Consider the following 20,755-nt stretch of genomic DNA (forward strand, 5'->3'; position numbering starts at 1 on the left):
TTAAAAACACGAGCAGCTAATTATTTGGCGCAAATACGAGTAAACCGGTTGATAAAGGCTTGTACAACTACGAGTACTCAACCAGACTTGATAAATTGACCGATTAACAAACAATAAAGAGAGCAACGCAGATGGCGATGGAAAAAATCATAACGTCGTAGTAGGTACCTGTCTTGTACACCTCACCTACCTATATAAAATAAATTTCTCGTGTAAGTAAAGCAAGTAACTCATTGAATCGATTTTTCAATCGAGTATACTTATGTACATAAATATTTGGTGTAATTACGTTGAAAAACGAGTAGTTTATGCAATTTGTAGTTTCTCCAGTATTCGTACCATGACCAGAACAGGCAACTGGTGACTCGGTCCACCGGCTGCTGTAAAAATAAGAAGAACCCGTCTCTGGTCTCTTCAGTCGCGTTTGCCATCATCGATGTGGTAATCTGATAACCACATGGGATCAATTGTTTCCTAACGTCGAGTCCAATTTGAAACTCGTACATGAATAATTATGTCAACCGAGGTGAACTATCGAAAACTCCCGAGCATATACTCACGGACTATCCGAGTTGTTACAAGATAATTCTATTCAAAAAAACTTTTCGTAGGTACAATACATACCACACACATGTGTACGTTGCACAATTGCCATATAGGCTACATTTATACTCGAGCTACAGCAGGACAAAAATAAACTCCGTGCATGATTTTACATTCATAAGGAAGTGGAATAATTCCACTGACATACTTTTTCCATTAACTTCAACATCAGATTATTTAATTCGTAATTGACAGCTGACGTTATACTCTATCGTAGACTGATGGCCGTGTCTAGGAATCACTTGGGAGCACCTCGTTGAAAAAGAAGATCTTAAATTGAGATTTTTCACAGAGCATGTTCAATAAGTAGTCGAGTTTCATGAGATGTACCTAAGATGTACCTCTAGAGGTAGCACCGTAAGAAGCGGGGGGAAGAAGGTCTTCTCCTGTGCACAGTTCCAATAAAAAACAGTTCAGTCAAATTGCTATTTTTGTTCAAAATAAGGTAAAGTGCCCAAACATGGTCAATTTTTATTTTTTTAAATTGCCTTTTTTCAATCAAAAAGTGACTATTTTACGTAAAACTGTAAAAATCCAAAAAAGGTGACCCAAAAGTACCCTAAAGTGACCACTTGAAAATAAAAAAAAATTCAAGGAATTGACCAAGAAAGCTGAGTTTGGTATAAAGTAGCCTTCGGGTATCAACCTCCCTCTAAAACAATAAATAAAAATAAAAAATCCTCGGCACCAAGCCCCCGGGCCGAAGGATCCCTTGCGTGAGGTTCCCTTGACCATTGGTCAGTGGTTTTCAGGTGTTTGGACGGGAAATCTTTCGGCCATGTTGAGGTGAAGTGAGCGTTAAGTGATCTGAGGAGTGGCTGAGGTTAGTGTTTAGGGGATATGAGTTGAAGAGCAGTGATTGAAAGTTAGCGAAAAAAAAAAAAAAAAAAAAGGTACTGTCGATCTGATCTAGAATAATTGTAAAATACATTGTAACTTTTTTGTAGAGGATGGGGAGAAGGAGACAAAGGCAAAATTTTAAAAGTCGACCAATTTTCCCCTCTCCCCACACAATAAAATAAGCAATCATAAGATAGGTACCTAATATGAAACATAGGTAATTTAAAAAAATTACTTACAATTTGATAATAAGGCCCACCCAGTAAGCACCCACTTAACCAGTTGCGTGTACAATTTTCATCTTTCAACGTCATTGATAATCGCATCAAAATAATAATACTGAATGAAGCTACTTGAAAGTTAATTATTCTATTTAGCAGTTTCCAATTCGCCACCTTTGAAAATTGGCAGCTTTTTATTTCGGTAACAAAACTGGAAAATTTGTCATAATGTACCTAGACCTACTTGGGTTCAGTCTCTGAGTGAGCATCGTCGTTAGGTAAGCAGAAGGCAGACACATAAAGAGACATTTAAAAAATCCTATTAGGTCAAATTTTAATTCGGAAATATTACCACCGACATAATCAATATTTTAATGACCTTTTTCTTTCTAATGAATTGCGCCGGTAGCGCAATTTGCCGAAAAAATATAATCCGCGTCATGATCATTAAGTACGAGTAGTATACCTGCTGTACGTATCGTTTAGTTAAGTAGGTACCCAAACCCAGAGGCCAGAACCAGCATCCAGAGCCGGGTCTAAATGTTTTTTCACTTCACAAAGAGCACAAATAACGAGGCATTGATTGAAATAAGTTGAGTATAGGAACTAGGTATACCTTTGATGGAGATTCTGAAAGTGAAAAGTCTCTCAATAGCCCACAGATTGTGATTCAACAACCAATTCCATGGAAGTAAAATTTTAGGAAGAAGGAGTGGAAGATCAAGAAAGCGAAAGCATACTCGAACGACTTTAATATCATCACTTAAAAGCTAAATTGACACATTTTCCGAACCACTTTTCTGACATTTTTACAGGCTGTGGAAAATTTACACATGCGAACCTGGTTAAAATTTTATGCAGACTGACAAACTCACATTTATTGTCCAATAAACAACTAGATATCGATTCGTTCCCATAAAGAAATCCTCACCACAAGTTTTTCTAACTAGTAGGTAGGTATAGGTAGGTACCGAATGATCCTCAAAGCAGCAACGATTTACCAAGAAAAAAAAAGTTCGTCTTAAAATTTACATTTTTCTGTTTTATGAAGCCAAGAAAATCGTTTTATCAGGTATATTTATGGTTAATACATCAATATGTTGACTGAAAACACCTCAAATCAAATTTCTCAATTTAATATTATTGAGGAGAGGAGAAGAAGGAGGTGAAAGCGGCTGCTTCTTTAAATATAAAACATGAGCAGGCCTTCTGTTGAAGTGTAAGACGTATAGGTAAGTACGTAATAAATGCGTTGTTTTCACACAAAAAGAAATGAAAAGAAACAATTTTAATATGTCTTGGAGAAATGAAATATCGTCTTTATGATTTACAGAAACGAGAAGATGGGGGAGGGCACTAGAAGACCTGTAGGCATACTTTACACTCATTTAGGTACCTAGAAAATTCAGTTTTGAAAACGCAGAATCAGATGACTTTTAAAACTTTCAAAAATTACTTATCAAAAAGTTATTATGGGAAAAAAACAATTTTTCATTTTTTAAAAAATTTATCAACTTTTACCTACAACAAACTTATAATAGCACTTCTCTAATTTTAATTTAGGTGGTTATGTAAAGTATCTTTTTTGAGTTAACATCCAAAAGATTTGCCAGAAATCACATTACCGATGATTTCACTGTAAGTAGTGAATGAATTTCGCTTTTTGCGCTTCTAATTTTCAAATAAAAATGTTTTCAAATAGGGCACATTTCAATGCGAGATAGGTAAGTCTAAGTACGAGTACATTGCGAAGGTCAACCTATCGTTTCGAATATCAAGTTCGAAGGTGGGAATTGGTTTCGCTTTTGAGAAACTCCTTCGAAACAACGTTGAAAAATTATTTTCCAAAAAATAAAATATTTCTGCTTTTAGGGGTTCTCAATATCCTTGGGGTTTCAGTATAAATCAAATCAGATATGTACCATGCCTATTCGAATAAGCTGTCATAAATGTTCCTAAATCAAAGCTCAGCATAATAAAAGACAAATTTTAAAACGCTATAAAAATATGCCATCGCACGCAGACTTGAAACTGCAGATCAATTTTACGAACAGATATTTTCGCGAAGCATTAAATTACGCAACAGGGCACCACTAGAGCAATTAATTAAAATTTAAAACGTACGTTTACGTGTACAAACAGGGTAATATCAGTATTGTAAGTTACTATAATAACATTATCAAGACCCATAAACTCTTTAATAAAAAATCTCCAGCAAGCAATTAATGTAAAGAAACGGAATTACGCAGCAGTAATTTTTTCTCGTTCGTCAAAGTTGAGGAAAATTTGAAGAAAATTTAACCAAGGTTATACACACGATGTTTTATAAATCCAACATATAACGTACCTTTCATTTTGACGGTGGTCCACATTGAAGAAAATAATTCAAAACTTCGTTAAGTCAAATAAATTTCAAAAATTTACACACTATCGTGAACGTAAAATCGGCGAAAAAGTGAACTTTACTCCGGCTCGCTTACTCACTGACTAACCTTAAAACCGACGCCGACGACGAGTTTCAACTTCTCGTTACAGAACAGAAACAGCCGCTATGATTCAGGAACCGACGCACACCATCGCGCCCGCATTAGCCTGCTCTCTTTAGAAAAAAATACAGTTTTGAAGAAGGGGAAAGAGGCAGATACAATGAGGTTAATATCGTCATCGTGATTAGTGGTAATTTTATAGAAGAATTATATACCATCGAGGATGTATACACTGTACAGAATGCACTCGCGACCTTCTGAAAAATTCCTTCCAAATTGGTGTTTTCCACCACACAATATTATTGGGAAAAATAACCCGAGCTCAATGACTGATTCATCCGATTTCGACCAAAATCCAAATTATTAGCAACACTTTGTTTATGAGGAACTGCCAATCCGGATACAGTTATCTGATGTTGGCTTGGATTACTATTCAGGATTTAGGATGTTTTTAATCAATAAAAAAGTATTGGGATGTTTCAATCTGTTTAAATTCTTAATATGTACAAGTACTTAGGCAGTTTATGCAATTCCTACTGACAAATTTTTAATTCTTAAGCACCTTCAGCTGTGTATAAATGAGTGGTGTCCATTAACGCATTTACGTCATTCAGAACAATTTGGAAAAACATTTCGTGAAATGTTTTTAATTTACTATTTGAAAAACAGTTATCATTTCATTTTGCCTGCTACTTGCAGTTAAAGTTTAATAAAAAAAAAAAAAAAAAAAAAACTGAATTAGTAGACTTATTGAACTTCTTATAGAAGTTACAGACAGTTAACAATAAGGCAAAAAAACATCAATTTGCCTACCTTTCAAATTCTAGAACTCTCGTCATAAATTCAGAATGATATTGCCATCATTGAACGTTACTTACTGTACCGCAGCTCCGACTTGAAATTTAGGATTTTAATTAAAAATCAATAGACTAGGATAAATCGGATAATCAATGAAGTGGAGGTAATTTGGGGATGAGGGCTGCAGATAAGATAAAAGTTTATAATTAAAAAAAATAGGTCACTATAAAACTCATAAAATTAAACTAAAAAATATTCTATAAAAATATTCTACAAAAAAAAATAACTAGTAATGGAAAAATAAAAAAAAAATAGGTACCAACGTCAAAAGAAAACTGAAATAAATAAAAGAAACATTTTCAAAAGTCATGGTATGTTTATGAGAAAATCATCTAAAATGAAACATTTTCTCATATTGAAAAAATTTATAAGTTAAGTATTTGTACTTTGAAACGAAATCAAAACAAATTCGAAAAATATTTCTGAAACTATAATATGATATGTTTATGAAAAAATCATTCTAATGTAACATTAGTATAGGTACATTTCATTTATTTTTTCTGAAGAATTTTTTTAAAAATTAAATCCAAAAAATGTCAAGCTCAAGAAAAATGAAAAAATCATTCTAATGTAACATTAGTATAGGTACATTTCATTTATTTTTTCTGAAGAATTTAATTTTTTTAAAAATTAAATCCAAAACATGTCAAGCTCAAGAAAAAACTTTTATTATCAATTTTGTGCTGTTGGTTCCCGCCATGGGTTGGCGAGAGCGAGCGTAGATCCAGACGTAAAAGAGTTGATGAGTCACGCTCACGCCTCCCGTGATAAATTTTTATCCACCCAGCGTTTTTATTGCAATACAACTTGAATTGCCTTCTCACAAACCTGTATTGAATAAAATGTTGCTTATCAATAGAAATTTACGAACATTTAGTTCAAAATGCCTATAGGTATGTGAAAAAATGTCAGCAATTTGGAGGCTTCAAATAGGAAGCGAGGCCTGGTGCAATTAATCCATAAAATCTCAGAAATTGCGAATGAGAAACTGAAATTTCAGGAATTTATTAATTATTAATTTGATCATATTCTTAATGCTATGGCGTTTTGAGACTACTTTTTTTTCGAATAATTACGTATGCAAGGTAAATAAGGTAGTTTTTGATGTTTTTTTTTTTTTGTTTTTTTTTTTAGTTTTCGATGCTTTTATTTCTGATAAGTTGAATCCCTAAAAATATTTTTGGCTCATATCGAAAAGTAAGTCTCAGAACTTTATGGAAATTTTTCAAATTTATTTTCAAAAAATTAGGTTTCAAAAGTTCCCTGTTCTCCTCTGACTAAGTAGTCCAGTGGTCGTGGTCGACGTGGTCCTCAAAACATAGGAATGAAATATTTCCAGAGTTTTACATCTCATATCAGAAATGGATCTCAAAATGCGATCGTCGTCAAAATGTGACCAGAAACAACAATTTCTGAAGCAACGACTGACTTTTTTGTGATTTTTCCATTTACTTTATTATGCAATACAATTTTTAGACCATTTCGAAAAATTCAAAAATCCTGCAAGGACCCTCAGTTTTTCAATAAGATAACTGAAATATTTTTCCAAGTTACACAAAAGGTTTTCTCGCCATCATGAAAAATTTAATGCAAATATCATGTTAATAAGAGGAAAGCGTTTTATGATATGAGAGAATAATGCTGCTGATCTTTATCTAAAAGTAAGTTGCTTGAATGGAAAACAACATTATTCATAATTTATAACGGTTCATCTAAAAGTAATTTTTTTTCAAAGTAAAGTTTCGTGCTTCAAAAAAAGGGATAGTTCTTGTTGGTAGCATTGCAAAAAATATCTATAGAGTTGACGAAAAATTCGATTTTTGAATAATAATTTAGATAGTAAATCTAGATACCTACCATTTCATACAGGGAGCTCAGAAATATCGGGTACTCCTAAAAAAGTTTTCTGCAATGATAGCACATGATTGGTTGTTGGACTGGAGAGATAACATTCCACCAATCATATCCATCTATTTCACGTTGCCAACCTATATTTTTAATGAAAAACTTTCTTTGGGGTACCCGATATTTCTGGGCACCGCGTGTATGACCCCACGTGTACCTATCTTTTTATCTCTCAATAACTTCATTATTAACCAATCTATAACGCAGCAAGTGCTTCAATTAGAAAATTATTGAAGATTTAGGTAGTTAGAAGTATCCACAAATAATTTTACAAGCCGAATACTTGAAATGACCAATTATTTTCTATAAGTACTTAGGTACCTATCGGATAGAAGAATAGGTATTTTATGTGAAAATAAGTGCCCAATCAAGAGAAAAAACATTGAATAAGTACCTCTGTCCATTACGTACTTATGTTGGTAAAATATTGATGAGTCGAGCTCAAAATATCTACGAAGTATCTCCCAAACACGTGAGTACCTATACATTAATACATACAAATAACCGGCAGTGGTAAAAGCGATTTAATGGTTCTGTATCTAGTCTGTAGTGTCTGTAGTCTCTACAAGTTCAACAGCAAATATTCGTAATCAGTGACCGAAGGTTACAATAAAAAAAATAATGTAATAAAACAAACACGAAAAAAAATCAAATCATTGTGAGGAATCAGAGACCTGGGAAATGAAAAAATATCTACAGTGGTGTTTAACTTAACGTACAATGTAAATTTTTCTTTTTCAAATAGAAAAAATCACGTAAGTATCTACTTTAACTTAGTTTTAGATGCAGGCAACAGGCATTTGGCATATCAACATACAAATGATGCTTTCACATGTGTATTTGTTTCAGAAAGTGATAGAAATAGTATACTACGTGACAGGAGCGGAAAGTATGCGATTAACGAGTGCGAAGTTTAAGGAGCGAGGCGAAGCCGAGTGACTTAAATCGCACGAGTTAATCGCGTTACTGTCCAATCCTGTCGCGTATACTATTTTAATTTCATATGAGAGGAAAATAAATGCTAAAATTTTTAAAAATTGTTAATTTGGAATTTGTAAACATGTGCGGAAAACAGTTACTTTCCTCCCTAGGGAGGAAAGTAACTACTTTCCGCACGTGTTTAGATAGATGCGTTAAAGACATATTTTCCAACCACAAAACTGTTGCGGAAACTACTCATTTTCCGATCATATGAAATTAAAAGATGTTACTTTCGATGAAGGTTACATATATACATCTCTGCAACGAACCAATGAAGGTTGATAAGATTTCCAAGTCTTTCCGTGTAATCGATCATCGACCTTTCTTTATAAAGCAAGTTTTTACCAGACATGATAATATTGCTATATTGAATAGTAGAAGCACCTACTATAACTACCATAGGATGTATTCAATCTTTAGTTTAAAATTATCCACACTTTTTCTTCTTTATATACCCACTTATAAATAGATAGGTATCATATTTATTTAGGCTACCAATAATTGTCAATGACCGAGCAAAAAAATTTTAGGTGTTCTTGTTTTGAACTTTATCGAATATGAAATTGATAATCTGATGGATAGGTATTAGGTTGGCAGGTTACAATATACGATAAAGATACGACTTACAAAAATAGCAGAAAAACGTACCTATTTATAATTTATTAAACAAATACACGTTAAAAATGGAATTCGCATAAAATTTATCGAAATTATTTGAATAATTTTTGTAAGAATGTTTACAAGGATTAAACCACTGCGACAGCTATACATACATATAATGTATAATTATTATTTCATAAAGTGAACGATTCTGTTAGTTTGACCTTTAAATAATTCGTGAAATTAATAAATCAAGGCATTACTTCCGATATAAAAATATTCAGCGAATGTGTTTTCATCAAAACAAGTAAAAATAAAAAAACAATAGGGCAGGCAGTAGGCATTTATGCAAATTTCTATTTTGAAGCTTTACATAAATTCTTTAACTGGTGTAGGTACTTAATTAAGACTAATTGGCTGGAATTTAAACGACATTGTGGAACAATGAATTCCGCATTGCGTATAAGTATGTAGTTGAAGAAATGCATCTTTAGGGATATTTTTGGTATTTCTGCATTAGTTATTTTATCCAAAATAATTTTCAGGAATTTTTCCTACCCCCCCCCCCCCCTTTAGAAACTCATTACCTATTTCGATACAAATATTCCATGATTTTTCTCCGGAAATCATTAAGAAGTAAGAAATTAGAAATTCAATCATTTTGGTAATTATAATTAACTGGCTAGAAAATTTGCTGAGCACCTTGTATACTTGTAATAATTTGACCACACTTCCCTCCACTCAATTTTCTGTGGGGGGTCTTTCCACTTGATTGTCTTTTTTATTACTAACACGTTTTCCGCACTAAAAAGTTTGCGTCCTCTTTGTTTTTCATTACGTGGTAATAATTTTATTGAGAAAGACGAAAGTCTCAAAAATCCACGTGAATTTGCATGTACTAACCTTATATTTCATTGGCTTTCAAATTAAGCATTCGAGTTGTCTGTGGTCAAACTGAGTTAAAATATTAGCAAAATGCATTTCGTATGTACTTTTTAATGAGATTTTCCACTTGAAATTTCGGGTTTATTAAATCGTAGTATGAACTTCACTATCATAAAAAAATAATAATGAGCTCTTTCAACCTGATTTTTAAATGAAATAAAATTCGTAAATAAGTATTCGTAATTTATCGCAATTTTGAGTCAATTTCATCAAAATTTCAACGATTTTAGTATTGATGGAAAAAAAGTTAAATAAATCAAAGGTACCTAATACTCAGAAAATCAAATGTTCATTTTTCACTAGAGTAGGTAAAATATAAACAATACAATGTCCTACAGAATTTTGTTTTGTTTTGGTGAATTCTAGCTTTAGCAGAATGACAATCAAAACCATATCCGTCTAAACAACATATCCAAAAATGAAATTTATCCGAGAGTAAGTTCTTTTGTAGTTTCTCAGACATATCAAGTTTTATTCAGTTATACCTGTACATATCTCTACCTATCCTATAGTACTACCTATACAATATTATGTAGCAGGTACAGGGTGTCCAGAAATATCGGGTACCCTAAAGAAAGTTTTTCATTAAAAATGTAGGTTGGCAACGTGAAATAGATGCATATGATTGGTGGAATGTTATCTCTACAGTCCAACAACCAATCATGTGCTATCATTATTATCATTCACTGTGACCAACCAAAGTATTTTAGTAGAAAACTTTTTTAGGGGTGCTCGATATTTCTGGGCACCCTGTACTAGATCTTCTTGGGAACCCTGCACAACACAAATATATTTGTAGGTAAATTCAGTTTTCTTGCGATGCATTATTTTAATCATACGCCACCACCTCTTGAATTAATAAATTCATTTTTCATCTCGAAAAAAAACATGATAATAATAAACCATATAGCGGTAAAATTGAAAAAATAATAATTTCAACTTTTCACTCGGCGCGAAATAACATAATTATGTAATCAAATATCTTGCATTCAGTTCAGTGATTATTATATAATTAACGAGCTGATCTTTGTCGACTTAACCGAGTAGGCACCTGAAGAAACAATCTCAGTCACATCATTCGAATAGGTACACAATTTACCAAGAATAGTTTATAGAAAATTATACCTATTTTCAAACAATTAAGTATATCGGCTACCTTGATTTCAGATCAACTTTTTTACCCTACTAAGCCGATGTTTTCTTTACGTTGATCGTAAAACATAACCACCGAACCAGACTAACAAGCAGGTAGGCAGATAGTTGTTAGGTAGGTAGTTAGGCTAATTAATACTACGAACGTTTCATCTTATGTACGCAGGTATAGGTCTAGGTACTCACCATTTTTATCAACATTGTGGCACTCAATTTTAATCATTTTGGCTCGAATTATTCACAGGTAATATCGATCACCAAATGCACCGATCACTTCATCAACAATTCGAATATTTAAAAATAGAAAAAAACAGATTAAAAAATTCGGATAAAGACGAAAAATTGAGTATTTATTAAACCAGTATCCGCGACGGCTTCGCGAAAACGCTAGTGATGTTTAATCTTGCTGGTCTTGGCTCCACAACTACCGCATCCGAGACGAAACGGTAATGAAATTAGGTAGTAATATTCGCGTTAATGACAGAATGATACACAGCACATCACCTAAAACGATTCGAAATTTATACCGCGGTTGACCGTGAATATAGCCGACGTTGTCAGACTGACGACTGTACGAAAATTGAGCGCTTCTACTCAACGAAAACCGATCACAAGTGCGAAATTTACTCGATGATCCACTTCCATTTATAATATTTGTCTCGGATCACGACCTTAAAGAGATTACCATTATCTATGTACGAGTAGATGGTCTAATTTTCATCACGTCACTTATACGTTTGATTACAAAACAATTTTTCCTTATCATCATACCCTAGGCTGGCCGATGATAACGTCATCGCAGACGTATAGGCATGAGGCACTTGGGCACTGACCAAACGATACTTTAGTACGATACACTTATCGCATAACGACGTTCATGTTCTAATCATATGATGAGATGGTTTCGTAACTATAGGGTTATTCATCTATCTTATAGCAGGGAGTTGATAGAAAGTGCATAAACAAAACGTTACGGAAAATAGCTTCGGTTTCGTTTTAGGTCAGTAATTTTTTTGATACGCATTGTGGATGGCTGGCTTCGAAAATGAGTGTTGAATTTTTTTTCCGAATTTTGGCGGATGCCTACGAGACTTGGAACTACATATCTTAGGTAATTAGAAAGCAGAAGTAAAATAATTTTTTCCCATTTCTTCCCCAATTCGATGTTCAGGTTTTCATACAGTTTTTCAGATGCCATGATTTAGAGATTTGTCTACTAAAAAGATATATTGGTCAGTTCTGACAGAGAGCAGCGCCAATTCCTCGATTCCACATCGGTTCATCCTTTAAAATTGAACTGAGGAGAGAACGGCCAGAAATAACCACCACCGAGTGTACCAAGGAAAGGGAGGGATTTTTCTCCATATATTTGAGGATTTCTAAAATTTCCCTAGTACATAACAGAGTTGACGGGACAATAGTTAAAGATTTTCAAAAATGAAGATTTTCAAAATGAATTCCGAGATTTACGAAATAGGTAATTTTTTTAAATGGGAGTTGTAAGTGTTTGCATATTCAAGAAGGCACAAATTTCTACATTTTTTACTATCCATAACTTTATCTTTTTTTTTCTATTTAAAAGACCAAATTGAAAATTTTATGTTACATAAGTAATGAATAAAATGATTCAAAATAGTGCGAAAATAGTCGGAAATGGGATTTTAAAAAAATGATTAATCTCAATAGAGCAGAAATTTTGAGGTCAAAACAAGTAAAATCAACAAAATATTCAAAAATACATACATACATCAACTAGAAAAATTCCAGGAGCCGAAAAACATCATATGATTTTTAGAAACTACTGTTCATCGGATTACTGATCTCAATGCTGCATAATACAAATCAACTTGAGCTGCTAAGAGTTAAGGGAATGATAGTTTTTGAGGTCCTTATTCGATTTACACAAGTTTTGTTCCAATCGGTGAGCCCAATGTGAAAGAGTTTCCCTGTTAGATTTCGAAAGAATGGACCGTCCCTATGGCAAAACATGTTAAAAATTGGTACCTATAAAAGTGTAAAATAATTATACTGATTTTTTTAGAATGAAATTTTTGTCAATTTTCAAATTAATCAAAGCCACCTCCCCCCGCCCAAACAAAACAAATTGAACTTTGAAGCATTTGAAGTGGGATTTTTCACAGTGTTAAATTTAATATCCTTTCGCAAAAAAAAGTCAAAAATTTAATTAAAAAATGCGACAATCCCTCCCCCCTTCCTCAAGAGATATTGTTTCTGGAAAAAAAATCGAAAATAAAAACCACTTTGAACCGATTCAACTGTTTTACTTAGCTACCTATATACAGTATACAGGTATAGTCGTTTTCTGATTTTCTGATAAGTGATAACCTTAATGATATTTGGCTCACAGTTTGTAAATATTTTGATGGATTTTTACAAGGTCAATAAGTAGTTTACATGTTTTCACTCTACATTCAAACACCAATTTTCAATCTATTTTGTGGATTTATCCACTTAGATAGGCAAGGCATCAATGACATTTTTGAACCCAACAGCTCAATGCTCATCTATTTTCAAAATGTCTGTATCCGATTTTCAGCACGAACACCCAACTTACCTAAGCCAATTTTAGTTACCCATTTTAGGAAAATTCACGAAAATTTTAGCGTGCCCCATTTCCCTACATTCTTGTATTTTATCTCAATGTTTTTCAAATCAATTTTTGCACCTAATCAAGATGTTCTATTTACCTTGAAAGTAAAACTAAAATAAAATTCATAATTTTGCAGTAATTGGTATTTGGCACCCGATCGTTAATTATTTATTTAAATTAATCGCATTAATTTCTAAGTACTAATTTTTCTGATATCTTTTATTTCGTTACTCGTTAGTCCAATCAGAACTGAAAACTGGGTCACTTTATTTTTATTTTTACATAGATATATTTTTTATTGACCTACATTTTATAACGAATCTGCCCCAGATTTGTTCAATAATCGAATTAAGTTTAAAAGTTCATTTATCATGTTCAAAAGTGCATGTGTATTTTAGATTAAAAAATACGAATAGGTTCAATATAATATTTTGGGTGTTTTGAAATGGAAAATTTCCATTTTTTTTAGCCCTTGAATATTTTCAGAATAATTACGCTAGATACTTGCTAACACTTGTGTAATAGGAACAATATACAATAGCGTACTTTCAGTATAAGGTACTTTTCCAATAAAAAAAAACAATTTTTTATCACTAGTAAGAGCACTAATCTAAGCCGTGACTACAGAATGATAACATATGATATGCTACCTAGTACTTAGTAGGTACCTACAGTGACTCGAATTTTAAGATTCGAAGATGATTGTTCACGTCGTCGTATTGCTTCAATACAATGAACAATAGGTACGTGTTAAAACATGAATTTTAGGTAAATAATAAAAAAGTGAAATGAAAAATTCCTTGCTTTCTGCTACTGAAACGTTAAAATTTGAATAAACGAACCATTCAAGAGCAAAGAAACATTGGTAAGTAGAATTATTCCTAAAAATTATCAAAGTACATAACAGTAAAATTTCTTGATGCTACTTTAGATACCGCGACTGTAATTCAGCTTCTGAGAATTTTTTCATATCATTTGCTAACAAGAAAAATTACGCTGAATTCTCAAATAAAAAAAATCATTCCTCAAATGTTGTTTACTTTGAATACTTACGTTGGAAAGATTGAAGACGTGCCAATTAAATTTTACATTAAGGGTTTTAACTAATTTTAAAATAGCAAGCAATTTTCAGAGAATTTAGCACAATTTAAGTACGAGGTCGATAGGACAATTGAAATTTGAGTTTTTTTTTCGCCTCATCATGTTTTTCTTATTTTCTGTTCTTTTTCAATTTTAATATGCAGGTACTCATAGATGCGAAAATTACAGCACATTATTCTTAACTTACGAAATGTTTTTCATTTTATACACATGTAAGATAGGTAAGTATATTTTTCAAAATTTAATCGCGGCCATGAAATAAGATGAGCTTCAGAATGAACATGACGTAAATATTTCGTACCTATTTAACTACCCATAAGTAAGTATAGAATAATTTGAAAATCTTGCTCAAATTGTTAAATTAAACCAATACAAATTGCTGCTCGTGTTTTTAGGGATACCTGCCAACTGAATGACGTTTGAATGAGTAAATCAGAATGATAGTAAAACTTACATATATCGAGCAACTTGTACGCAAGTTAAGTGGAAACCAGTTTCTTGAAATTACATTTCCAACTTTGACGTCACTTTTAAACGCATGTAGTAAAAATTAAGGCGAAATAATGGATCACATTTTCTACCATTGCGTCGATATGAGAATTTTACATTTAATTACCAGTATTACATTTTTAATGATTTTTTTTACAGTCGGTATGATTTGAAATGAACAGACGAGGAAATTTCATTAACACTGTGCAAAGGACACGAGAAAATTGAAAAAAATTACATTTTCAAGCATAGGCAGGTATTTATAACTGGACGGAAAATGATTGGTGAGAACTGAGAACATGTGTAGTTAAACGGAAAAATTCTGGCTTTTTCCTTTCTTATTAGAGGACAATAGATGTAAAAGTTGATAAAAGAGCAAAAACGTTCTCAAATGAAGACTATCCATAAGTACACATAGGTTATTACTAATTCTTTAAAAAGAATTGAGTCCGAGGAGTGAAAAACCAAATTGAAAATTTATATATTATGTAACCAAATACACCTATACCGATAGGTACTTATTACTTGTACTTACCTACTTACTTCTTAGGTAGGTAGAGGCACTCTCTCTTTTAAAAAAAGGCTCGGAGAGAGGTTTGAGCAGTAAGTCCATCAAAAATTAAGCAAAGTTTGATAACATATTTTCGTTTTTACCAAGTTTGCAAGTTGAAAAGGCAGTGAATAGATTTTGAAAAATGAAAAAAAGTACGATACATAATTTGTAAAATAAACCCGAAAATTGATGGTTCGAAATCCATTCGTAGCCTTTTTAATTTGAAAGTTAGACAAAAAATCATCCAATCAAATTATGTTTACCTACTTCTTAAATGTGTATACTGTTGCAACTCCCTTCTTGTTAACACTTAAACGTTGACTTAAGTTTAAGTCAACGTTTAAGTATTCATCAAAAAAGATTCTTCCTCTCACCCTAAAAAAAACAACATTGTAGGATTTTTTTTCACGTATTCATTGTTTTGAGGTAAGATTTGTAAAATATCTGCTACCTTCACTTCAAATTAGATAATAAAATGAAACTTTTAAATTCGCGATCTAAAATTGTTGATTTACATGTAACACGAATAATGCCTCTCCTCAAGCATAGCTTGGGTAGCTCAGTTGATAGAGCACTAGGAACGACATGAATCATCATTGAATTCATGACCATGTCATAAACTACAGCAATGTACAAACCTCGTTTGTTAATCTAGGGGTCCAGGGTTCGAATCCCTGTCCAAGCATTTTCTTTTTTTTTTTTGTTAAATGAAAATTAATAATTTCAACTCGCAAATTTCTAAATTCAATTCAATTGTTTTCAATTTCTAGCAACAATTTTTTAATACCTACAATTACTTTTGTAAATAACAAGTAATCGGACGTAGAAAAATAATTTTAAAAAATCATTAGCATTAAAGTTTTTTCAAAGATGATTTTCTCAGATCTTCAAAAATCTCATAAAGCTTGAAATAAGTTTGCTCTGTGGTACCAAAAACCTGTATCATACCTATAGGTACCTACTTAGGCCTACTGAATGTTATTCGGTGATTTGAAAAACAACGCGTCAGAAAAACACCAGACATTGCTGATTTATAGAGAACAATTTTCTTTTAATTGTGTTTAAAAAAATGTAATTCGAAAACAAATGTTTCAAATTACTGGATAAAGCATGTAATTAAATCGACAGAAAAACTTATTGTTTTACCTCATACTCGTCGGTCTTGCTGATTAAAGCGCGCAATCATTCAGTGCAAAATATACCTTCGTAAGAATATACGAGTGTAGGTACGTATGTGCTTGCTTACTCTAAATCAATGACGCAATGTTTTTCATAACTTAATGAAGTAAATTATTATTTGCAGAAAAAAACTTCGCGAAAATGCATCTCGGTACGATTTATTCAAGTACAGGTTCTTAATAATGTTTAATGATTTCAAATTTTGAACTTCATCGTCGTTATGGTTCAAAATTGCAAACTAAAAAAAAAAAAAAAAAAAAAAAAAAAAAAAAAGTGTTATTTGCCAATTAAAAATATCCGAAGATCGTGTTTATACTGACTAGGTACCTCAATAGCGGAATAAAATCAGCATTTTCTTTCAGAAATTTTTTTAAAAATGTGAATTTTCAATCATTCATTTACTCCCTACAATTAAATGAAACGAATATGAAAAACAGACGAAGATAAGACTCATTCAATCTGAAACATGTGTCACATTTTTGAAAAATGCAACAACCCAATCTTAACAGTACCTAATTACGAGTAATTAGTATGTATTTTCATCTCTACCACACATTCTTACAAACAGTTAATAGTTTGTCGTAAAACGTTGCAATTTTTCAAATAGGCGAATTTCAAGCCTCATATAAAATATCAGCATTACTGAAAAATAACAGGTGCTAAAAATTTATTTTTTTGAGCTACCTAAGTTGTTTTATTTTTCAACTTTTGAGAGCGTGTGCTGTTATACGAGAAATTTCAAAACTGTTTACTATTCAACTTTAATTATCATATCGTATGATCGATCATTAGGGTGAAAAATATTATCAATGTTCAAAAATGACTACCTATCTAAACTTACGAGTATCTACAAATTAATTCATGTTCACATGAAAACTCATTAGCCTTAAAATTATTATACGCTGCAAAGGTCATAAAAGTAGGTATATGTAAGTTGAACATCTCATCAACAATTAATCATAAATTAAAATATGTATTCAAATTTTATTTACAGCGCCTAATTAGAGTATGTAGGTATTATTATGTGAAAGAATGAATTGGTTTATCGTGCTTACTTTTATTTTCATTTGAAGTCATCAACTCCCAAACAAAATCGTGTCTTCATTCAGTAATATAAACGTTTTCAAGTACCTTATGTAATAATTGAAAATGATGATTAATCATTTTATAATTAGTAAAACAGATCAAGCTCGATTCTCATCATATTGCAACGAAATACATGGAAATGAGTTTGTTTTTAACGAATTTGCCTTCTAAAACCATATATGCAACTCTATGTTCACAAACGAATGAAGCTTTGCCCAGATAAGCTTTATCAGGCATTCAAAGAATTCGTTGAATTTTTCTGTTTGAATTTGAATTCATTACATTACTAAAAAAAAAAAAAAAAAAAAAAAAAAAAAAGGTAGGTATGTGAGAAAAGTATTGATGAAACTTTTGGTAGGTACACAAGTTGATAATTTCGTATCCTATGCTGAAGCTCAACGTAGATTTACATCCTAAAACTTGGAACATGAACAATAGGCTTGCTTTAAGAAGGAAGGTGATTCGAAATACCTACCTAAATCTGAAATTTGAATAATGAAAATAAAACGATGAAGTAGGAATACAAGTAAAATGATTTCATACAAATTGATGCTTCGAAATCGTTTTCATTGTATTCAGTTTGCTAAAAATAGGGAGAATTGAAAATTTCCGGATTTTTAAAAGTTGATTTCAGCATGAAGGAACAAAATCAAAGGAACTTAGCAGATTTAAATTTAAGCACAATTATTAGATTTATTTATCTGTTTACCCACGCTTTTCCTATGTAAATATAGGATTACTCTGACGTCATTAGCTATAGCATCAGCAGACTATACATACGAAGAGAGAAGTATAAAGCAAAGCAACGATAAAATTAATCCACATTCAAGAATCTTGCATTGTAATTGAAATCAAAACTTATACATAATAACTAACCTATAAGAAAATTACTACTCATGATCGAAAATCAATAAATCATTGAAACATTGTTGTCGAATAATCCTATCTCAATTTTTCTATACGATACGATGGGAATCAACATATGTAGGTACCTAATTGGATGTACGTCTATGTACGTCTCATACTATTCTTCATTTGCTTCATCCCGCAAAGAACAAATTATTTATTCAATCAGTGACGTCAGAGTAATCATAAGTTAAAGGTAAACCGTAAAGTCAAGTTCTTGTCTCATCTTTTTCATCTTTCTTTACTCTCAAAAAAATCAACTAATGACGTCACTATGTAATGGAAGCATAATTACTACGACGTCACTAGTCACGCCACGATCAAGAACGACAAACGAACGTGGATGAAGTGTTTAAGACGCAACGAGGAGGATTGCTCTAGGTAGGTATGAATCATCGACGTTAATTCGTTAGAAAATAAATCGAAGGAAGTTGCCTGAAAATCTTCCACTTTTTTATGTCCTTAAAACAGTGAGTCGATGGCGGTTTTTGATTTTCCAAGACATCTCAACTCTTGGCTATTTTAATTGAAAGTAGATAGGTACTATAGTTGATTTAGTTTTGAGATGATGAAGATCTGGAATTCTGGACTGGTGCTGGAAAACACGTTTGATGACATGTAAGTTTATTCAGACTGGGGTTTTTAGTTCAGTTTTTGATGGATAATTAATGAATACGGTCTCACAGGAAGGCATCAATTAAATTTTGTAAAAATGAGTAAAATCGCAAAAGACGTCCAGAGTTAACTTTAGTATCCAAATGACTTTATACCCAAAATGATGCAATAGGTAAGAAGAAAAAGTTTCGGTCAAGAATCTACGTAGGTAAGGTACCATCATCTTACAAATAAAAATAAATTCAAATAAAAATTGAAATTTATTATTTAAAAAAAAATATGTGTTGGTACCTAGTCAAAATGTTAATGAAAAAGGTATTGAGAAAAAAATTTAGTTTAGTGTTTAGATTTTAAAATAAAAATTTAATTTTCTGGGTCATTACCTACTGCAGTGGGTATTTTGTTTTTCAGTCTTAATTTGAAAAATCTCTTCACCTCACTACAGTGTGTAATGAAGTATGCAATAAATACGTTTAAATAATTTCATACATGACGAAATATATTTCGCGGTCGACGTGGCCTATTCAAGGGGGGGGGGGTGACTGAATTCCCAAAAAATTAGTTTCTTTCAAAAAAGAAAAGCTTGTGAAATTACACATAGGTATTAAGTATTGAAAATTATAACCGTTAAGAGTTTATCAAATATTACTCGAATTAACATTGAATTAAATTTTAACCATAAATTGATGGGAAATCAACAGACCTAATTGTGAGCAAAAATTTCAAGAAAAGTTTGTTTAAAGCCGATGAAACCCATTTTTAAAAAAATGACTAACCGTAAGTAGATGAAACAGAATAATATCATTTTGGGAGATGATTTGAAAATTCTTCATAAGCTAAGCATCAAAAAACAGCGAACATCATCAAAAAATTAACAAATATCCAAAAGGAAAGGAATATTACAAAAATTACAAAACAATTTTTAAAAAAAATAATCCAAGAATGAATGCAGTTTGAATGAGATTGAACAAAATTTAGCATAGAGTTGAATCATAAAAAAAAGTTTTCCTCATCAACATGCGAAATCTATTTCAATGGGTCAAAAAAGGAGGAGAGGTCGTCTGTCAAAGGCCACGAAAGTGTTACTTTTTTATTTATTGCTTACCCTTTTTTAAATTCAATTATAATCCTTTTTGAAACATTTAATTTCGTCGTTAAAATATCAATTTTTGACCAAAAATTTCTGTTGTTCATTGCGCTTTATATGGCAGTGCAAAGTAATATTATGTTGTGATTTTTTTATCGGTCGTTTAATAATAAATTTTTTCGACGGTTGAAAACTTTTGTTGCCTGAGTTACATCTTTGATGTCGAAAATATACGATTTAATCGTGGTAATGATTTTATCGTCGTGAATATCCTTATGCATGTCGCGCTGATGCCCGTTTTTGTCGTAGGCTAAAATTGCAACCTTATAAAAGTGAGAGGAAGAAGAAGGAGGGGAAGATGCTTGCAATAGTTTTATCGAGGCTCGAGAATTTTGACCAGACCAAAGCAAATGTTATCCACCTTCCTGCACAAAAATTAATGAGTGCAAAATGTTTTTTTTTTTTTTTTTTTTTTTAAATTAGACTCTTTATTTTTTGGGTCTTTTAGGATATATCGAGCCTCGCAAGAAAAGTTAC

At 31.9% G+C, this 20,755-nt stretch overlaps 1 protein-coding gene and 1 long non-coding RNA gene across 5 annotated transcripts in view; one reads left to right on the forward strand and one right to left on the reverse strand.

Moving 5' to 3' along the window:
- LOC135831617 (clavesin-2) overlaps window positions 1-20,755 on the reverse strand; it is a 37,069-nt gene that overhangs the window by 13,423 nt on the left and 2,891 nt on the right. Inside the window, exon 1 of one of the 3 annotated variants that reach the window (XM_065344233.1) lies at window positions 10,778-11,222. The exons of 1 other annotated variant lie outside the window; for it this stretch is intronic. In XM_065344233.1, the coding sequence (XP_065200305.1) occupies window positions 10,778-10,814 (37 nt within the window). In that variant the 5' untranslated portion in view covers window positions 10,815-11,222. Of the gene's footprint in view, window positions 1-4,011; window positions 4,227-10,777; window positions 11,223-20,755 lie in introns of those variants that run through there. One more of the 3 variants, XM_065344234.1, reaches the window with a different exon arrangement.
- LOC135831622 (uncharacterized) lies at window positions 11,368-16,804 on the forward strand. Of its 2 annotated transcripts, XR_010556211.1 has the most exons (4): window positions 11,368-11,702; window positions 11,775-14,067; window positions 14,447-14,622; window positions 14,699-16,804. It is a non-coding gene; the product is annotated as an uncharacterized LOC135831622 (long non-coding RNA). The 2 variants fall into 2 exon arrangements; XR_010556210.1 differs by having other exon boundaries at window positions 14,447-16,804.

Source organism: Planococcus citri, chromosome 1 (genome assembly GCF_950023065.1).
Source record: "Planococcus citri chromosome 1, ihPlaCitr1.1, whole genome shotgun sequence".
Classification (NCBI taxonomy): domain Eukaryota; kingdom Metazoa; phylum Arthropoda; class Insecta; order Hemiptera; family Pseudococcidae; genus Planococcus; species Planococcus citri.